This window comes from Pelophylax lessonae (genome assembly GCF_965119305.1).
Source record: "Pelophylax lessonae genome assembly, chromosome: 3".
In the NCBI taxonomy this organism is placed as follows: domain Eukaryota; kingdom Metazoa; phylum Chordata; class Amphibia; order Anura; family Ranidae; genus Pelophylax; species Pelophylax lessonae.
Window position 1 is genome coordinate 146,245,539 of NC_138770.1, and position 19,683 is coordinate 146,265,221.

At 43.1% G+C, this 19,683-nt stretch overlaps 1 protein-coding gene across 1 annotated transcript in view; it reads left to right on the plus strand.

Moving 5' to 3' along the window:
- LOC309549222 (uncharacterized protein) overlaps positions 1-19,683 on the plus strand; it is a 29,093-nt gene that overhangs the window by 9,049 nt on the left and 361 nt on the right. The window contains exon 2 of the mRNA XM_082249337.1: positions 14,652-14,698. Coding sequence (XP_082105463.1) covers positions 14,652-14,698 — 47 coding nt within the window. The remainder of the gene's footprint in view (positions 1-14,651; positions 14,699-19,683) is intronic.

Here is a 19,683-nt window from a genome sequence, read left to right on the forward strand (position 1 = left end):
AGCGTTCAGCCTCACAATTGGCTGTTGCATCCTGAGATCGGGTCACATACTCCCCCATACTTCAAGGCACCAGGTATTTAACCACTTACCCACTGGGCACTTAAACCCCCCCCCCTAACCAGACCAATTTTCAGCTTTCAGTGCTTTCACATTTTGAATGACAATTACTCAGTCATGCAACGCTGTACCCATATGAAACTTCTGTCCTTTTTTTCCAAACAAATAGAGCTTTCTTTTGGTGGTATTTAATCATCATTGGGTTTTTTATTTTTTGCGCTATAAATAAAAAAAGACCAAATTCTTTTTTTTTTTTTTTAAATGCATTTTTCTTAGCTTCGTTTTTAACATTTTGCAAATTTAGTAATTTTTCTTCAAAAATTTTGGCCAAATGTTAGACTGCTACATATCTTTAATAAAAAAATAATCCAAATAAGTATATATTATTTGTTCTTAGTGAACGTTATTGAGTCTACAAGCTATGGTGCCAATCATTGAAAATTGATCACACCTGATGTACTGACGGCCTATCTCATTTCTTGAGACCCTAACAAGCCAGGAAAGTACAAATACCCCCCAAATGACCCATTTTTGGAAAGCAGACATTCCAATGTATTTAGTAAGAGACATGGTGAGTTTTTTGAAGTTGTAATAGGTTTCCACTGATCTTTGCAAAATTAAGATTTTTTTTTCACAAAAGTTATTTCTCACACACTGTATAGGCATACTTGCAACTACACCCCAAAATACATTCTGCTACTCCTCCTGAGTATGGCGATACCACATGTGTGACACTTTTACACAGCCTGGCCACATACAGAGGCCCAACATCCAAGTAGCACATTCAGGTGTTCTAGGAGCAAAAATTACACATATAATTTCCGGACAACATATCACACTTTGAAGGCCCTGGAGCAACAGGACGATGGAAACGCCCAAAAAAATGACCCGATTTTGGAAAGCAAACTTCCCAACACATAATCTAGGAGGCATAATGCGTCTTTTGAACATGTCATTTTTTTCCACAAGTTTTTGGAAAATGTGGAATAAAATGAAAACGCATTTTTGTACACAAAGTTGTCAATTTATAAGATATTTCTAACACATAGCATTTACATAGCAAAAATGACATCCTAAAATACATTCTGCTACTTTTCCTGAGTATGGCGATACCACATGTGTGACACTTTTCTACAGCCTGGCCACATACGGAGGCCCAACACGCAGGAAGCACCGTCATTTCTTGACTACCTATTACAATTTTCTAAGGCACTTTAGGGCACTGATAAGCGCTGTAGTGGCATGGATGAGAACTGATGTGGCACGGATGAGCAATGATGTGGCATTGATGTGGCACGGATGAACACTGATGTGCCACAAATGTGGCACGGATGAGCACTGACGTGGCATGGATGTGGCACAGATGAGCACTGATGTAGCACAGATAAGCACTGACATGGCATGGATGCGACACGGATGAGCACTGACGTGGCATGAATGAGCACTGACATGGCAAGGATGAGGCATGAATGAGCACTGAGGTGACATTGATGTGGCACGGATGAGCACCGATGTGGCTCAGATGAGCACTGACGTGGCATGGATGTGACACAGATGAGGCATGGATAGGCATAACTAGGGCATGGAGGAGGCAGGGGGGTGAGTGCAGCTGCAGCCTCCCTCCTCTCCTCGCACGCTGTACTGATCACTATGTACAGCGTGCGAGGAGAGGAGAGAACTGAACTGGACATGCGTCGGTATGTTGACAACTGATCGCTCCATCATTGGACAAAGCGATCACGTGGTAAAGAGCCGCTGTCATTGGCCCTTTACCACGATCTGTGATGCACCGATTTTCTGACGAAAACTCCAACTTGCCGAGATTTCCAACCACATCATTTCCGGTGAATGTACACCAGGAATAATTGGAGATTTCGAGCACATGGCCGCATCCAAGGCGGCGACAACTAGCAAGCGGACTAACAATCTGCACTAATTATAGCATCTACCGGAGTGTATAGGCTGCCAGTGGTCGAAATCTCCAATTATTCCTGGTGTAGACTCACCGGAAATAACGTGGTTGGAGATCTCGGCAAGTATGAGTTTTTGGCAGAACACCGTCGAGCACGGACACTTCAGTGTCTGTGGCCCATGGGGTACGCGGGAAGCGTGATTCTGGGAGGACATCATAGTACGCCCTCCCAGAATAAGCCGACCGTGCTGTAGCGGTCATTTGGCTATGGTCCAGTCGGTAAGTGGTTAAAGAAGGCTCAGGAAGAGCAGCACAGTGATGGTGAGTATCAATGGGGGAGGGGGGTGTTCTTATGAGAGTGGACAATACTGGATCATTTCAGGCTAGCCATACATTATACAATTTTCCTTTAGATTTAACAAAACCATATAATATAAGGTCAAGCCTAAACACTTTCAATTTGTATGCAATCAGGCAGGCTCTTGCACTACATAGTTGAAGGAAAATCTAAAAGAAATTGAACAAGAACATTTTATAATGTATGGCCAGTTTAGATTAAAAATTATACCTTCCTGGTATTACAGCTCCAGTATTGTCTGCAGGAAAAACAGTACTGATTGGACAATTTTCTAATCTGGCTGAACAATCATGTCCCTGAAGAATGGTCCTTCAAGTCTTCCTGAATTTAGCACACAAATGTAAGTTTGTTGTTTGAGAAGACTGTATTTATCAGGATCGGCAGACAATTATTTCAGATCTGCGGATCTTCTAACAGTGGAACATACAAAGTGAAATCAGATTGCTCACCTTTGCTTCACAATCCCTTAAAAGTCGAGGGTTTGTTATATTTTCTTTTTCCATAGAAACGACAAAACAAACAGTAAAGGATATTTTAATACACATTAATCCCAGGTCTTGGCAGACAGAATTACTTTCACAAAACCTTCCAAACAGAGCAAACAAGTTTTACTTTTGCTATTACTGTTGATCAGTGAAGCAGCTGGAAAAATGTCTCTCTCATAGACTTCAGAGACTTGGATCATACCATGGGGATAAAATGTATGTTAGAGTCAGCGGTGAACGGACTTGTGAATGACTATACTTTTTGCAAAAGTTGTACCCATGGTTGCTATCGATTTTATGTTACTGTTGATCTTTACATGTGGAAACTGGGGATTGAACTGCCTATTAAAGCAGACCTTCCAATAAAGCCTTCCGTTTATCAAGAATGCCCAACAATGCCCACCCTTTCTGCCCAGCTCCTCAAATGTAGAAGCTGGTGCTACAGCTTCTATGAATGAAATGTGATCTATGATTGGAGGACTGGCATGGGAATGAAGGGTCCATCATCTCCATTCATAGATCATGTTTAATTCATAGAAGCTGTAGTATGGCTTCTATGAATGGCTGAGTTAAGAAGAAAGGGCAGGCATAGTCGGGCACTCTTGACGAGTGCCTGTCTTAGCCCATTAGTACTATTAACCACTGCTGCACCAGAACATTACGATGGTGGGGGTAAGGTGGTCGTGGATGAAGACTGCAAGAAATCCAGGAGCCAGCAGCACAAGGGACATATCAGATTAATAGCAAGTTTTGTCCTTTGTAATGATTTTATTTTGTTTTTTTATTTGTCTAAATTTGTGCTGGCCATAATTGTAGTTCAGACAGTTCTAACAATTGACTTCTGTTGAACAACAAAACAAACAAACAGAAAAGGGCACCTCCATCTAGGTGTAGCAATTTATTTGAAAATCATAAGTCCCCGTTCACATTAGGTCGCTCCGACTTAGGGGGCGACCTGTGAAGTCGCGTGCAGCGCGATTTCGGCGCGACTTGCATGGGCTTCACATAATGGAAGTCAATGCAAGTCGCCTCCAGGTCGCCCCCAAGTAGTACAGGACCCTTTTTCTAAGTCAGGGCGACTTGTGTCGCTCCTATTAGAAGGGCTCCTGTACTACACAGTGGGAGCGACGGTGCATGACTTGTCAGGCTGACCAAGTCGCCTGACAAGTTGTACCAGTGTGAATGGACACTAAAAGACAAAAAAAATGCACTCACTGGATAAAAGTAGATCAAGGCTTGTCATAGACTCAAAAATACCTCTATAGGATCACCATAAAGCTGCAGAGCTCAGCAGGCATAAGGCTGGTTGAAGCAGAGCTCTTGATGGAAGTGCAGCTGTCAGGCTTCAGGTTGGAACATAAGCATCAGCAGCTTCCAGAAATGGCAAGATGGCTGCGGCTCCAAACAGCACTTCTCTCAACTGGGTGATGACAGGAAGTGGAGGGAATGTGGCTACATGTTTCAGGGCAGACAGGAGGGCCCCTTTATTAAACCATAGACCTCTGTTGAACAGGCTTGTTGGAAATGTTTTCTTGATCAGCAGCTGCAGCCAATCTGCTTGTAGGCAGGTTGAGTTTCATTCTGCCCCAGCCGGGAGGGTTAGTGTTAATATGTTTTTTGGTTCTTTACTATACAAAAATTGACAGAGGTCTGACTTGAGGGTGTGATAAGTGAGTAGGTGCGCATGTTACCTGTCATGTCACCATTACCGGGGTCCATCCACACAGCCTTCTGCCGATTCTGGAGCACCTATGGATTAACAACATCAACAGAACATGGGACCGCTAAGAGCAACAAAACCCCTGGAGAAACCAATGCTGGAATTCTGCCATAAGGGACTTTATTCTATGCAGGTATGCTAGGGCAGCCACAAGCCTGAGAGGGATTTGTTTAGGGAAAGACTTTTTTTTTTTACTGTTATGCCACGCAAAGCTTTTGAAACGTATCCTTTGCCTGGTCTGAAGTTAATGAAGGTGTGTAATGCAATTAACCCGCACACATAGTCTACAGCTTGTGTCAGTAAAATATACTGCGGTACGAAGACAATAAATACAAGAGTAATTACAGTAGGAGTACAAAAGTTTTTACCAAGGGTAATGAAGGTTTCTTTAGCAGCCCGTAGTATTCATGTACATTTGGCAGGTGGGATAGCCTTTGCAGGAGGAGTTGTCGGCACTCTCTCCAGGACCAGGTCTGTCTCCCATAGCATCAGCACCGGAGAGGTCTTCAGCCTGTGCAAAGGTTATGGAAGAGAAAGATTTAAGTGAATGCACGCATGGAGTCTGCGCTAGGTGCATGGCGGGACCCCATTCCGTTACCAGGAGTGATGTAGCGGAGATATGCTGGACAGGTGGAGAGGGCAAAGGCTCTGTGTGTCCCTCCTAAATGCATTAATGACTGTAGTGGTGTAAATTACCATCAGGAGAGAGTTCAGTCATCTACTCAAGTGTACACGTTGCACGGCACAAGTAAAGATACCCCGTGTGTATGGCCGTGACCAGTGGTGTATTTTGATTTTCTGCTGCCCTAGGCAAAATTGGACGCCCCTATCTAAATTTGCTCAACCCTTTCTGTTTATGATCCACCCCTTCATCTGGAAACCCCACCTCTTCCTATTGGAGCTTCACCTCCAGAGAGAGGGAGGGGGGAAGAGGTGGGGAGAGAGAGGGGGGTTTCAGAGAGGGGCTCCCTTACCCCCCCCCCCCACTACACCAGGAGGTTCTCACACCACCCCCAAAAAAATACAACCCTGGATTCTCCCCTTCCTGCAGCCCACTGGCCATACAGCAATACCTAATACAGAGTTGGGTAGGTGGCCATAGGACAGTAGATAATATTTAATTAGGAGGGTATCCAAAAGGCAGTAGGTAATATACTGAGATTGGTAGTAGGTGTCCAAAAGACGAGAAGCTAATGGTAGGGTAGATTCCAATAAAGCAGGAGGTAAACTGTAGAAGGGTAGGTTTCCATAGAGCAGTAGGTAGTATAGAGAAAGGTAGGACTTCATAAAGCAGTAGGTAGTATAGAGAAGGGTAGGTGTCCATGATGCAGTAGGTAGTATAGAGAAGGGTCGGAGCGGATAGGGCAGTAGAGTATATAGCTGTCCAGGGAATGTAGGTACATGTACACACGGTCAGGTAGGGGTTCCTAGGATTCTAGTGTGCTGTCCAGGTACTGTAGGTAGGTTTCCCTAGGATTAAGGGGTCACCAGCTGGTGGGTCTCTGTTCTCCAGGCCTGGGATAGGACTTTGGAGGTCCCAGACTCCCCACTCACTTGCAGCAGGAGGCAGAGCAGAGCCGCTTCCAGGCAGTCCCTCTACTTCCTTCCAATTGTCAGTCCTGTAGAATGTCCTGAGCAATGTGACATCCCCTCAGCTCTCCTCTCCTTTTCCTCTCTGCTGGGCGGGGCGATCTCAGGTGCGGCACCTAGAAGGGGGGGGGTCACTGAGTCCAGTTGAAGAGGTGATCCCTGAAGGATGTCACCGGAGGATCGTCGGGTTCAGCTTGGTCACCGGGAGAGAAGCTTAAATATAAGACTGTCAGAGGGTAGGTGTGAAGTGTGGTCCGCACCCCTGTAGCGATGCCACTGCTGGTACAGTGTCCCTTCTGTCTGGGGGCGTTGTCACCCCCCCCCCCTGAAAAATGCCACCCAAGGCAAACGCCTTGTTTGTCTCGCGGCAGATACGCCCTGGCTGTGACCCTGTTGGAGGTTCCTAGCATAGCCCAAAAGAACCCACCACGGGGCAGGTGTCCTATGTGACCCACACTTAGCACCCAATGAGGAGGGAAACATGGAGGAGGTACTATCCACCTGCCCCCACACTATATCCTACAGCCACTGATCTGAGAGTGGAGAATCCCTGCTGTCAAAATACAATGTTCCAGTGAGGAGGATTTCTCTATCCACCTCAATTGTGTGGATGGAGGAATCCATTAGAAAAAAAGAATCATCTGTGGCCGCCTTCAGCTTTAAAGCGGAAGTACAGCCTAATACCTTAAATTCTCTCCTGCAATTATTAATGTGAGCTGAGTTCAGCCTTATGTGTCAAATTGAAAAAAATCTGTTTTTCTACCTTTATTTTTCAGTTTTCAGTGCTGTCACATGACTTCAATTCCTCTTCCTCCTGAGTCCAAGAGCAGCAAGTGGGTGTGGTTACTGATAGCTAGTGGCATCACTTCCATGGAGGGACACTGTTCCTGTGTAATCAGTGGGCGTATACAGGATGGGAGGAGCTGATTATAATTTTCATCCTAACAGGACAATAGACACTTCTATGGACTACTCCTGATACTCAAGCAATTGAGTTTGATATGATCGTTTTTTCACCTTTGTTTGTGAGTAGCCATTTTTACGTTATATTAATAAAGCCAATATTGAGGATAATGCGCTAGGTCGGTGCGCCCTTTTTTGTGTTTTTTGTTTGCAGTACTTTTGGACTACCCCAGTCTTTTAAGGGCAGCAAGACCTAAGCCATCCAAGACTCCATATGTGAGTCCCGTGGGAAGAGAAGTCGGGGAGCTTGGATTTTGAGCGCAGGAGAAAGGTGTTTCATACACCACATCGTTTTGGAGTTGTGCAATTTAGAGTGCAACTTTGAGTGCAGCTTTGATCCAACTTTACACTCTCTGGATCAAAGTGCTGTGACTTGTCATGCGACTTTATGTCCAAAGTCACATGACAAGTAACACTAGTCGAAACGGAGCCCAAAACTCATTACTTGCATGTAATGAGCAATATAAATCGATCTGTATACTTCTAAACATCTAAACATTCAAAGTTCCTTTTGTACCTTATTTCTTTCGTATATTGTGCTCTCTCTCTCTCTCTCTCTCTCAGGAGCAGCTGCTAGCCTAAATGAGGCTATGAAGACAGGAGATCATGTTCTGTGAAGGATAGGAGGGATGGGGGTGGGGCTGGGCAGGTCTGGGCATGCCTGTCTAAGAAAGACCGACAACCTTTTAAGAAAGTGAAAGACAGCTTAGCAAATGCAGATAAAGGGAGATAGCGTTGTTGGTGAAGAACAGAAAGAAGCTGATTGTCTAGTTTAGATAAAACTTTCTAAGCTACACAAGCAGCTAGGCAGAAAATGAATAATATCAAAGATCTTTAACACACTATTATTAGGACAAATTTCATTTTTGACTGGAGTTTCCCTTTAAGTGGAAGGTCTCTATACTGACAGCCAACCCCCCCCCCCCCCACACACACACACACACACACACACATTCAAATAGCTTTACAAAGCCTCTCAGAAATATCACAAAAACATTCTTAAAAATGTACCTCGACCCTAGCTTTAGACACTTCAGGATGCACGGGTAATGTCACTGTGTCCTACTATGAGATGTTGGCCTTTGTACTACATAGTTGAAGGTAAATCGAAAGAAAATTGTACAGAAAATTGTATAATGTATGGCCACCCTAACAGGAGAACACAAGACATTTTTTTTAATTTATTCATTGTAATGAGGTCAACATTCAATCACATTTCTGGGAAAAAAAAGGATGGTTGTGGCAAATAGCACAATTAGAGACTATAGTTAGAGATGTACAGATGTGTACCTTCCAAAATCTACATAATGTCTATTTGCAATGAAAACATTTTGTTATTCTACAAATTATTTCTGAGACCCTCATGACTGCTTTTGTCTGGACATATAATCCATGGGAATGTGCTTAATGCAGCTTTGTGACATGGTCTGACCACACATTTATGATAAGTTTTTAAATATACTAGGATGAGTCACCGTGTGATTGGAGAGAAGTTGAGGAGAGGCTTACCCTTCACACAGACTACGTGCTGTGTGCTTTCTGCCTCGTTAGCGTATATAGGAATTTACCAACCTCAATATTGTTGGAACAGTGAGATCCTTGGCCACATGTGTATGAATCATACTTCCTTCAAGATGATTACCACACACAAAAATAAATCTGATGTTCCAAACTTTTCAACCTACATTGTTAGGACAGCTTACAGCAAAACATAAAATTCAGTGGTACTCCAGTAATATCTGCATTCACTAGGTCTGCTTTTAAAGATTAGTGTTTGAAAGTGGAAAAAATAAATACTCCACAAAACGTGGGACCTGTAGCAGAAAATGAAGCCCGGTCAACAGCTTTCCTTGCTCTGGGTGCAAAAATAACCCTTACGTGCTATAGTGTCTCACCTAGCATTGCCTCCTACACTCATATTCGGAAACCAGGACTTCCCTTTTAGGGGTTTATTTACAGCCTCTACCACAATTACTTATGTACGGTAATTTTATGTGTACATATTCTGATAATGAGTAAGATTACTGCACATTTTAATATTTAATGTGTACAGTGAAGAAAAGACTCTTTACATATAGCAGGTCCTGATCCAACTCATTCTTTAGCTGTCCTCAGAGAATCTGGTTTATAACGAAATGACTCCATCATACTTTACAGAGTAGATGGTCTGTTCACTTATGCCTATAAAGTAAATCCCTAAAGCCAGTTTGGAAAAAGTCAAACCACCTGCCATTATGGTTTTAGATTATGAGCATAAAACCATTACCCACTCTGCAAACACAGTGAGAACAAGTGTCCTGTGGATACTTAAACCTGAGTGCCACAAGATAACTATACTAACCACTTAACCACCATTTATTTGTATAGCATGTGGAGACAAGCAAAGGAGAATGCCGTAGAGCAGAGCTCTCCAAACTTTCTAAACAAAGGGCCAGTTTACTGTCCGTAAAGTGGTGCTCTAGCCTCCCCCTCCAAAAATTAAAAGCCAGCAGCTACACATACTGTAGGACGCTTACAGTATCTCACAAAAGTGAGTACACCCCTCTAATTTTTGTAAATAGTTTATTATATCTTTTCATGTGACAACACTGAAGAAATTACACTTTGCTACAATGTAAAGTAGTGGGTTTACAGCTTGTATAACAGTGTGAATTTGCTGTCCCCTCAAAATAACTCCACACACAGCCATTAATGTCTAAACCGCTAGCAACAAAAGTGAGTACACTCCTAGATAATAATGTCCAAATCGGGCCCAAAGTATCAATATTTTGTGTGGCCACCCTTATTTTTCAGCACTGCCTTAACCCTCTTGGGCATGGAGTTCAGCAGAGCTTCACAGATTGCCCCTGGAGCCCTCTTCCAATCCTGCATGATGACATCACAGGGCTGGTGGATGTTAGAGACCTTGAGCTCCTCAGCCTTCCATTTGAGGATACCCCACAGATGCACAATAGGGTTTAGGTCTGGAGACATGCTTGGCTAGTTCATCACTTTTACCCTGAGCTTCTTTAGCAAGGCAGTGGTCGTCTTGGAGGTGTGTTTGGGCTCGTTATCATGTTGGAATATTGCCCTGCGGCCCAGTCTCTGAAGGGAGGGGATCATGCTCCGCTTCAGTATGTCACAGTACATGTTGGCATTTATGGTTCCCTCAATGAACTGTAGCTCCCCGGTGCTGGCAGTACTCATGCAGCCCCAGACCATGACACTCCCACCACCATGCTTGACTGTAGGCACGACACACTTGTCTTTGTACTCCTCACCTTATTGCCGCCACACACGCTTGACACCATCTGAACCAAATCAGTTTATCTTGGTCTAAACAGACCACAGGACATGGTTCCAGTAATCCATGTCCTTAGTTTGCTTGTCTTCAGTAAAACTGTTTGCAGGCTTTCTTGTGCATCATCTTTAGAGGAGGCTTCCTTCTGGGATGACAGCCATGCAAACCAATTTGATGCAGTGTGTGGCGTATGGTCTGAGCACTGACAGGCTGACTCCCCCACCCGTTCAATCTCTGCAGCAATGCTGGGAGGACTCATACATCTATTTCCCTAAGACAACCTCTGGATATGACGCTGAGCACATGCACTCAACTTCTTTGGACGACCATGGCAAGGCCTATTCTGAGTGGAACCTGTCCTGTTAAAACGCTGTATGGTCTTGGCCACCATGCTGCAGCTCAGTTTCAGGGTCTTGGCAATCTTATTATAGCCTAGGATATCTTTATGTAGAGCAACAATTCTTTTTTTCAGATCCTCAGAGAGTTCTTTGCCATGAGGTGTCATGGCAAAGAACTCTCTGCCATGAGGTGTCATGTTGAACTTCCAGTGACAAATATGAGAGAGTGAGAGCGATAACACCAAATTTAACACACCTGATCCCCATTCACACCTGAGAACTTGTAACAATAACGAGTCAAATGACATTGGGGAGTGAAAATGGCTAATTGGGCCCAATTTGGACATTTTCACTTAGGGGTGTACTAACTTTTGTTGCAAGCGGTTCAGACATTAATGGCTGTGTATTGAGTTATTTTGAGGGGACAGCAAATGTACACTGTTATACAAGCTGTACACTCACTATTTTACATTGTAGCAAAGTGTTATTTCTTCAGTGTTGTCATATGAAAAGTTATAATAAAATATTTACAAAAATGTGAGAGGTGTACTCACTTTTGTGAGATACTGTACCTGTCCTGAAATCCAGTGATTTTGGCACCACAGCCGATGTTTTTATCGTCTCTCAGGTGCATTCAGCACCGTTGCCGGTAAAGGAACCCGGCCATGAAGCCTTGTGGCTTCATGGCCGGGTCCCTACTGTGCATGTGCAAAGCTTGCTGCACTCTCTTACTGGCCTGGCAGCAGGGGAAGGAGGATGGAGGAGGAGGGGGCTGAACTTCTAACGTACCTCGCTGCAGCGAGGTCCAATGGAAGTGTGGACAGGGTACCTGTCAAAAACAGGTACCCGCTCCCCCCTCCGACTGAAAGGTGCCAAATCTGGCACCGGTGGAGGGAGGAGACAGATAAGCAGAAGTTGCACCTTTGGGTGCAACTTCGCTTTAAGACTTTTGAGGGCCAGACTGTGGCCATTCGGAGTAGAAAAGGGCCTGATGTCAGTGGAAGAAACAATTGGTGTCTTTGGGAGGAATTGTGCCCCATCGTTGGGGTCATTGGGAGGAATTTTGCCCCATTATTAGTGTCATTAGGGTCAGTGGAAGGGATTTTTGCGTCATTACCTGTATTAGTGGATGAAATAGTGTTATCCATCCAAGGGCTGGATAAAAGCAAGGAAAGGGCCACAGTTTAGGGACTACTGCTAAAGAGTTCCCTGGGAGTGTTAACATTACATCAAAGATGGTGGCGCTCAAGAGCAGTCTCAGGACTTTATGTTATATACACAAGGGTGGGTTTTATAGGTCAACAACATACATGAACTACATTAAATGTTTATACAATATACCCTTTTTGGGAATATTGCTGTTGAAGTAAATGGGAGTAAATGGGACAGGGTCTCTTCAATCTAAAATTTTCTTTAGACAAATATGCCATTACTAGCCTACTCTTGAAAATACCTGTTTGCTGTGTAAATACCTTTGTGCCCCAGAATAGCCTTTTGGAATACTATTCTAATAAATGTGCACTAGACTATACAGCTTTGTTTTAAAGTTTATGTAAATTGTAAACCCCTTCAAAAATATTTCCTGATAGCTTACCCTCTGTTGGTTTTGTAGATGGAGTTGTATTCTCTTTCAGTTTTGATTTGTTGATCCTGAAAAAGTTGACAGTCTGAGTCTTTTGCAAGAGCAGTTTCATCACCCTAGGTCTTGCAAATTGCTGGTAGGCTGTGCAAATGTGACCAGCCTATTGTACAGCTTCCAACTTCGGTAATGTCCAGTCCTATGATGTGTGTGCAAAAATGCAATTATTTCTGTGAAGACAAGCTTACCTTTATAATTTTTTATGAGTTATAGGTACACTGGTTATAATAGTCCCAGCTCTGTTCCACCATGGCTTTCATGCACTTGTTTCTGAGGCTTTTTTTGAGTGAAGAGGAATCTCTTTAGCAATGGCCTTGCCCCATTTTAATGGAATAAAGCAGAATCATAGGTGTTACCAGCTGATCAAATTTACTGTGAGGTTAGCCATATGCATCTGAACAAGAGAAATCAATAGATTCCCCCATCCAAGCTGAACAGTGTGAATAATGGGATCCTCCCTGCTGCCTATTGTATTCCAACTGCTGCTGCTACTTTTGTCAGAATACCCAAACAGCAACCGCATCTAATTGGCTGCAGCTGAAAAATTTTCCATCCAGCTCCTTCAGTTTTACAGGGACACCCACAGCTCAAATTTCAGCTGCTTAAAGGCCCGTACACACGAGTCGAAATTCGGCTGGGAATTTTCGTCCGACGACCGATCTGCCGATTTTCAGCTTGTTAGTATGGTGCTCTTGACAATCGACTCCGACTTTTCGGCCGAAAAAAGTCTGGTGTGCAGGCTATAAAATTTTTGTCCACCGTCAAAACACGTCCGATTTTCGTGCAGTCAGTACAGATTTTGACAGGGAAAAATCTTAATGAGCAAGACTGGGCATGCTCAGAGAAGAAAGAACACAAAGAAAGCAAACCAACACATAATATCACTTCTGAAGTAGAATTCTGTCGTGCAGGAAAATTTGTGTGCAGTCTAGAGCACATTCCAACCAACAAAACACCACTCTGGACAAAAGACGGACGACCGGTCGGCGGAAATTCGTTGCATGTGTACAAGGCTTTAGCGAAGATCAGCCACGAGCTGTGTATGCCCAGCATAAGCGTCAAGATACCCATGTGGAGTAATCTGATTTCTTAGCTCCTGTGTGTGGCCACTCCTTAGCATGTCACTGCTGAACATGTCTGAACTGGTGAATGAAAGCTTTTGATGCTTTGCCATATGTAATCCATGCCATTGATGATTAGAATATAGTGGAATAGAGGGGCACCGGCACAATGTGTATTGGGTACTGGACTGCATATTATCTGTTCTTTCAATGCAAGGAAAGTAAGTAATGAATACATTATTTATATTGTGTGATTGCACCGCCTGTTTGATGAACTCCTTCCAGGACAGTTTTTGTTTTCCGGGATACAAAAGAGCAATGTTAAACCTTTTTTTTTTTCTTTTGCGTGTGTCTGCCCCTGTTAGATATATTTACCCTCACATCCTGTCATATCCTCAGGACACGATGTGAAGGTTTATCTTTATTATGGATTACACATGGTTGTGAGGTATTTGCGGCGTTGCCCCGTTCACTTGAATGAGTCACGTTTGGTTGGCAGTAGTGCCCACCAAATGCTTAAACACAATAGGCTAGGTGGGACTTTAAGTGAGACCCCAGCAGGTAGTGCCCGGCGTCTCCATCCCTGTATCAAGAAAAAAATGAGGTTGAAGGATTATAAGAGGTGCATGGAAGTCAGCCAGCCCCCAGTCTGATGTACTCAGCCTCCGGTCTGTCACCAACCAAGTAGACCTGTCTCTTGATACAAAGAACAGGGGTTTAGTTGACACACATTTGCAAACGCATGTGTAAGCTGCAGATAAAACAGAGTGCCGTGAAGTGGCTCTGTAGCTTACACATGCGTTTGCAAATGTGTGTCAACTAAACCCCTGTTCTTTGTATCATGAGACAGGTCTACTTGGTTGGTGACAGACTGGAGGGTGAGTACATCAGACTGGGGGCTGGCTGACTTCCATGCACCTCTTATAATCCTTCAACCTCATTTTTTTCATGCCCACCAAATGCAACAGGGGGTATAATTCCTGCCACAAAGCATCGCAGCCTCGGCATGTGTACACCCCCCATCACCGCCTTTTCAGCTTCAGGGGGAGTGGCTCAGCTGCATGTTTTTAGCGCCCCCCAACCGCAAGTGTAACAAGCTCTAATGGCTACATTAGCAGCAATGAAAACCTGAAAAAGGATTTAACCTTTCCCTACTTTAACCAAAGCTGCATAATAGTGTTGGATTTGAATCTGCTTTCCCGCTTTTTCATTCGAGAGCTCTCCTTTAACACACTTTCTGTTTTGTAGGCTCCAGTGCAACAAGTCCTAGATATTGAAAACAACAACCTTCCAAAGTAAGTATATACATTCTTACTGATTAATCAGAAAAATAACGGTTTAAAATGTGGCAGCGGTAAACTGTTTGAACAGGAGTTTAACTTTATGGGAAGGCTGCTTTGGTGCCGTTTATCCCTGGAGGGATAGAGGGTTACTTTCTCAGGCCAGAAGAAAATGTAAAAGTACATGACACCTGCATACAGAACACACATTCTCAACATGAACATACTAACCTATAAGATATTTGACTCTTCCTGGTAGTGTAGAACTTTGGGATACCCCAAAATAAGGAAGGGACTGTCCTTCACCGTGACTTCTTCTCAATGACTAAGCTACTGTGAGAAGTGAAACATATTGGAGTTTCTTTGGCACCAGATGAATTGGTTGCTGTTTCGTGTCAATTAAGTTTCTTGCGGTAAACCCAAGGAAGCAATTAAAACCTCTGTAGTGTAATAATGCACTTTTATTAAATTAAACTGCTGCACATACAACCTATTACAATTACAGGAATATAGTATAAGACTGTCATATTACAAAACATGCCTACAATATAAACAAGTTACCGGTATCTATCCTTCCTAACAAATAAGCATGTACAATGTATGCAGCAATGTACAATGTATGTGATTAAGTCTTCTCCCGGGATCCTGCAAAGTCCTGCAAAACCCTGCAAAACAAAACTGTTGTTTGTTCCTTAGCACATGGTTGTTCAAGTCCTTTCCCCTCCCTCCACTTCCTGTACATCATTTCCTGTCCTGAGCTACACAAACCAGTCCAACAAGTTAATTAGCTCATCGATAGAGAAGGCCTAGCTTCTAAAAACAACACATGAAACTAAAATGTTACTTCATATTAATTCTATAAAAATCACTAAACATAGCCATAGCAACACACCCTTAGCTGTGGGTTCTATAACATGGCCAAGGAAGCATAATGCTGTGGACCAGTGTTAATTTCGTCGACTAAAACCGACTAAAACGTTTTCGTCGACTAAATTAACACAATTTTAGTAGACTAAAATACGATTAAAACTAAAATGACATTTTAGTCTTAAGACTAAAATACGACTAAAACTAAAATGGCATTTTAGTCATAAGACTATAACTAAAACTAAATAAAAAATTGACATCATCAAAGTTAACACTCCTCTGCTAGCCATTTCTATATTGGCAACACAATTCTATCCAGAGCATGTAATAATAGCACATTAAAGTTTAAACATGTATTGCACCACCACATACGCATAAGTAAGGAACATCTACTAAGCTGCTGAAAACTAAACATTTAAGAAAAAGGCTTTTCTTATATTTTTCCCTAATATTTAATGTTGGTAATATATTCAGGTAATATGTGCAATGACATTACAGCCAATGGAGTTTACAGCAGTGTTAATTTCGTCAACAAAAACGTTTTCATCACCTCTTTCGTCACCGGCATTTTTCAACTGACGAAAACGAGACGCAAAGTATAGCACATTTTCGTCAAATGACGACAACTATGATGAAAATCAAATCCATTTTCGTTAACGAACGAAAACTAAACGAGAATGTGAGGCAGGGACGTTTACCCAACTTCCGGTTTTCACGGAGCTCCACCTGTGTGGCGTCTGGCGTGGCGTGCCCCATGACGTCCGACGTGAGGAGTGGACTACTACAAGAGAGTCGACTCGAGACCAGTCATCTGACCTCACCAGAGCACTGCAGCACTACAGCCAGACGCGCCAGGCCCGACTCATCACACGGCACTGGCACCCGGCCACCACCACATCCAGAGCAGAGCACCCACTGTGAGCTATTACTGCCTCCCTGAGTCCCCTCAGACCACTCACCAGTCACCACTGGCATTCGATTCCACCATCCATCCAGGACTGTGTACATGCATATAGGCCGCTGAGGCCCGCCCGGCCCATCCTGTTCAACAACTTCAGTTCAGAGTCAGACCAGAGACCACCCTTAAACCTGAGACCCCCATCCAGCCCTCTGAGCAGTACTGTGTGCACTCACTGCACTGACTGCAGGCAGCAGCATTACAGGCCTCCTCTCTGACCTGACCATGACCATTTAGATGACTAAAATGAGTTTTAGTCGACTAAAATGTACTGGAGTTTTAGTCGACTAAAATGTAAGATGTTTTAGTCGACTAAAATGTACTGGAGTTTTAGTCGACTAAATACGACTAAAACTAAAACACTTGCAGAAAACTAAAATAGGACTAAAACTAAAATGATATTTTAGTCCCAAGACTAAAGCCCCGTACACACGTACCGATTGTCGGCCGTAAATATTCGGCCGGCGACCGTTCGGCCGATTGTAGGCTTGTTAGTATGATGCTTCCGACAGCCGACAGCGCATTTTCGGCCGAACAGAATCGGGTGTGCAGGCATTAAAATTTTTGTTGGCCAACACCAGTATGGCCGATTGTTCGCCAGTCAGTACAGATTTCGGCCGACAGACAGCAGATTAGCAAGACTGGGCATGCTCAGAAAAGAAAAAAGACAAGGAAAGTTAACCATCACATGACATCACTTCTGCAGTCGGCTGTTGTTGGCCGACAAAATTCGTGTGCAGTCTTTTGCAGTTTTCAACAGGCACGACAGCCCTGGACAAAAGACGGCCGATCGTTCGGCCGACGATCAGTACGTGTGTACGGGGCTTAAGACTAAAACTAAATTTAAATTTGCTGCCAAAATTAACACTGCTGTGGACTAGTATACATGGGAAGTGGAAGGGAAGATGGTTTGAGATATGTGCTTGCGAATTGCGCAGAAATGACAGCTACAGAATGTCTACTTTTGTGTGCAGTGTTCGCGCTGAAGAATTCTGATCTCAAATATTAGATGTAACGGAAAGCTTGTGAAGCTGTGAAGTTATAGTAAAGTGCAGAAATCACATTTTATGTGTGCATATTCCTTTAACCAGTTCCGGACCGCCCACCGCAGATATACTGCTGCTGGCAGCCCCTCCTGCGCGAACCGACATAGGTATACGTCGGTCACGCGCCTGCAGCTACGGGGCAAGTGCCACTCGGCAGCGGTGACTCCGATGCACGGTGCCGGCGGCTCAGATTGCCGCTGGCCATCCGCGATCGTTCCCCACTGAGAGAGAAGGACAGTCAGCTGTTGTAAACACAGCTGACCGTTCTTCTCTCTAGAATGATCACAGAGCGCCTGTGATCCTGCTATATAGGATCACAGGTCTCTGTGATAATTTCAAAAGCCCATCCCCCCACAGTTAGAATCACTCCCCTAGGCTTACATTTAACCCCTTGATCACCCACAGTGTTAACCCCTTCCCTGCCAGTGTCCTTATTACAGTAACAGTGCATATTTTTGCACTGATTACTGTGGTAATGTCACTGGTCCCCCCAAAAGTGTCAAAAATGTCAGTTAGGGGTCCGATCTGTCCGCCGCAATGTCGCAGTCCCACTAAAAAAAAATCGCAGATCACCACCATTACTGGTAAAAAAATAAATAAATAAAAATTACATAAATCTTTCCCGTAGTTAGTAGATCCAATAACTTTTGCGCAAACCAATCAAAATACGCTTGATGCATTTTTTGTACCAAAAATATGTAGCAGAAAACAAATTGACCTAAAATGTTAAAAAACTTTGATTTTTACAGTTTTTTTTTTTTTTTTGGAATGTTATATAGCAGAATGTGAAAAATATTGTTTTTTTTTTTTTTTTTTTCAGAATTGTCGCTCTTTTTAACCAGAAATTGTTAATAAAATAATATTAAGGCCTACGGCTAGGTTTGTTGAGAGAGAAGGCCAATGGCCAGGACTATAGCACAATATGGAAGGGAGTTTAACTCAACAACAGGCATGTGGTTGTCCTAGGAGAAATAGGGCAGGGACTTGCAAAGTTTGGCGCCAACATCTGCCTAATTGTAGTCCCCCTTAGAAACTTACAAAGGATGTACACCTGTGAGCTAGACAAGATGCCAATGCATGTCACAGTTTGATTGTACAATATCCTTTAGATTCACCAGCAACTATTTAGTATGAGGGACTACCTGATTAGCTATAAGGAATGCACTATTTAATGTAGTGCTGAACTTAAAGTGTTACTAAACCCACAACAGTAAAATCAGTCTGTTCATGCAGTAAAGCATGCTTGTTATACTCACCATGGAACCTAAGGGATTAATCCTTGGCATTGGGGAATTGTTATTTGGGATATTGTTATCTTTGCAAAATTGTCGCTCTTTTTTTGTTTATAGCGTATGATCAAAAAATCAAAGAAAGCTCTGTTTGTGGGAAAAAAAGGACGTCAATTTAATTTGGGTACAGCGTCGCACGACTGCGCAATTGTCCGTTAAAGTCACGCAGTGCCGAATCACAAAATAGGCCCTGGTCAGGAAGGGGGTAAAATCTTTCGGGGCTTAAGTGGGTAATGACCAGGCCATTTTTTGCGATTTGGCACTGCATTATTTTAACAAACAATTGCGCGGTCGTGCAACGCTGTACCCAAATAAAATTGATGTGCTTATTTATCCACAAATAGAGCTTTCTTTTGGTGGTATTTGATCACCTGTGCGATTTTTCTTTTTTGCGCTATAAACAAAAATGCTGACAATTCTGAAAAAAAAAAAAACATATTTTTTACTTTCTGCTATATAACATTCCCCAAAAAAATTTAAAAATCAAATTTTTTCATCATTTTAGGCCAATTTGGATTCTGCTACATATTTTTAGAAAAAAAAAAAACCCCTTTAAGCTTATTTTGATTGGTTTGCGCAAACGTTATCGCGTCTAAAAACTAGGGGAAAGATTTCTGTCATTTTTATTTATTTATTGTTTTTTTACTAGTAATGGCGGCAATCAGCGATTTTTAGCGGGGCTTCGACAATGTGGCGGACAGATCGGACCCCTAACTAAGCTATACCTGCAAAAGGGACCAGCCCTAAGTCATCTAGCAGGACATAATTGCAAAATACTTAATACTGTAAATGTCATTGTCAATTGTTTTATCTCTCTCATTTTTATTGGTGTATTCTGTA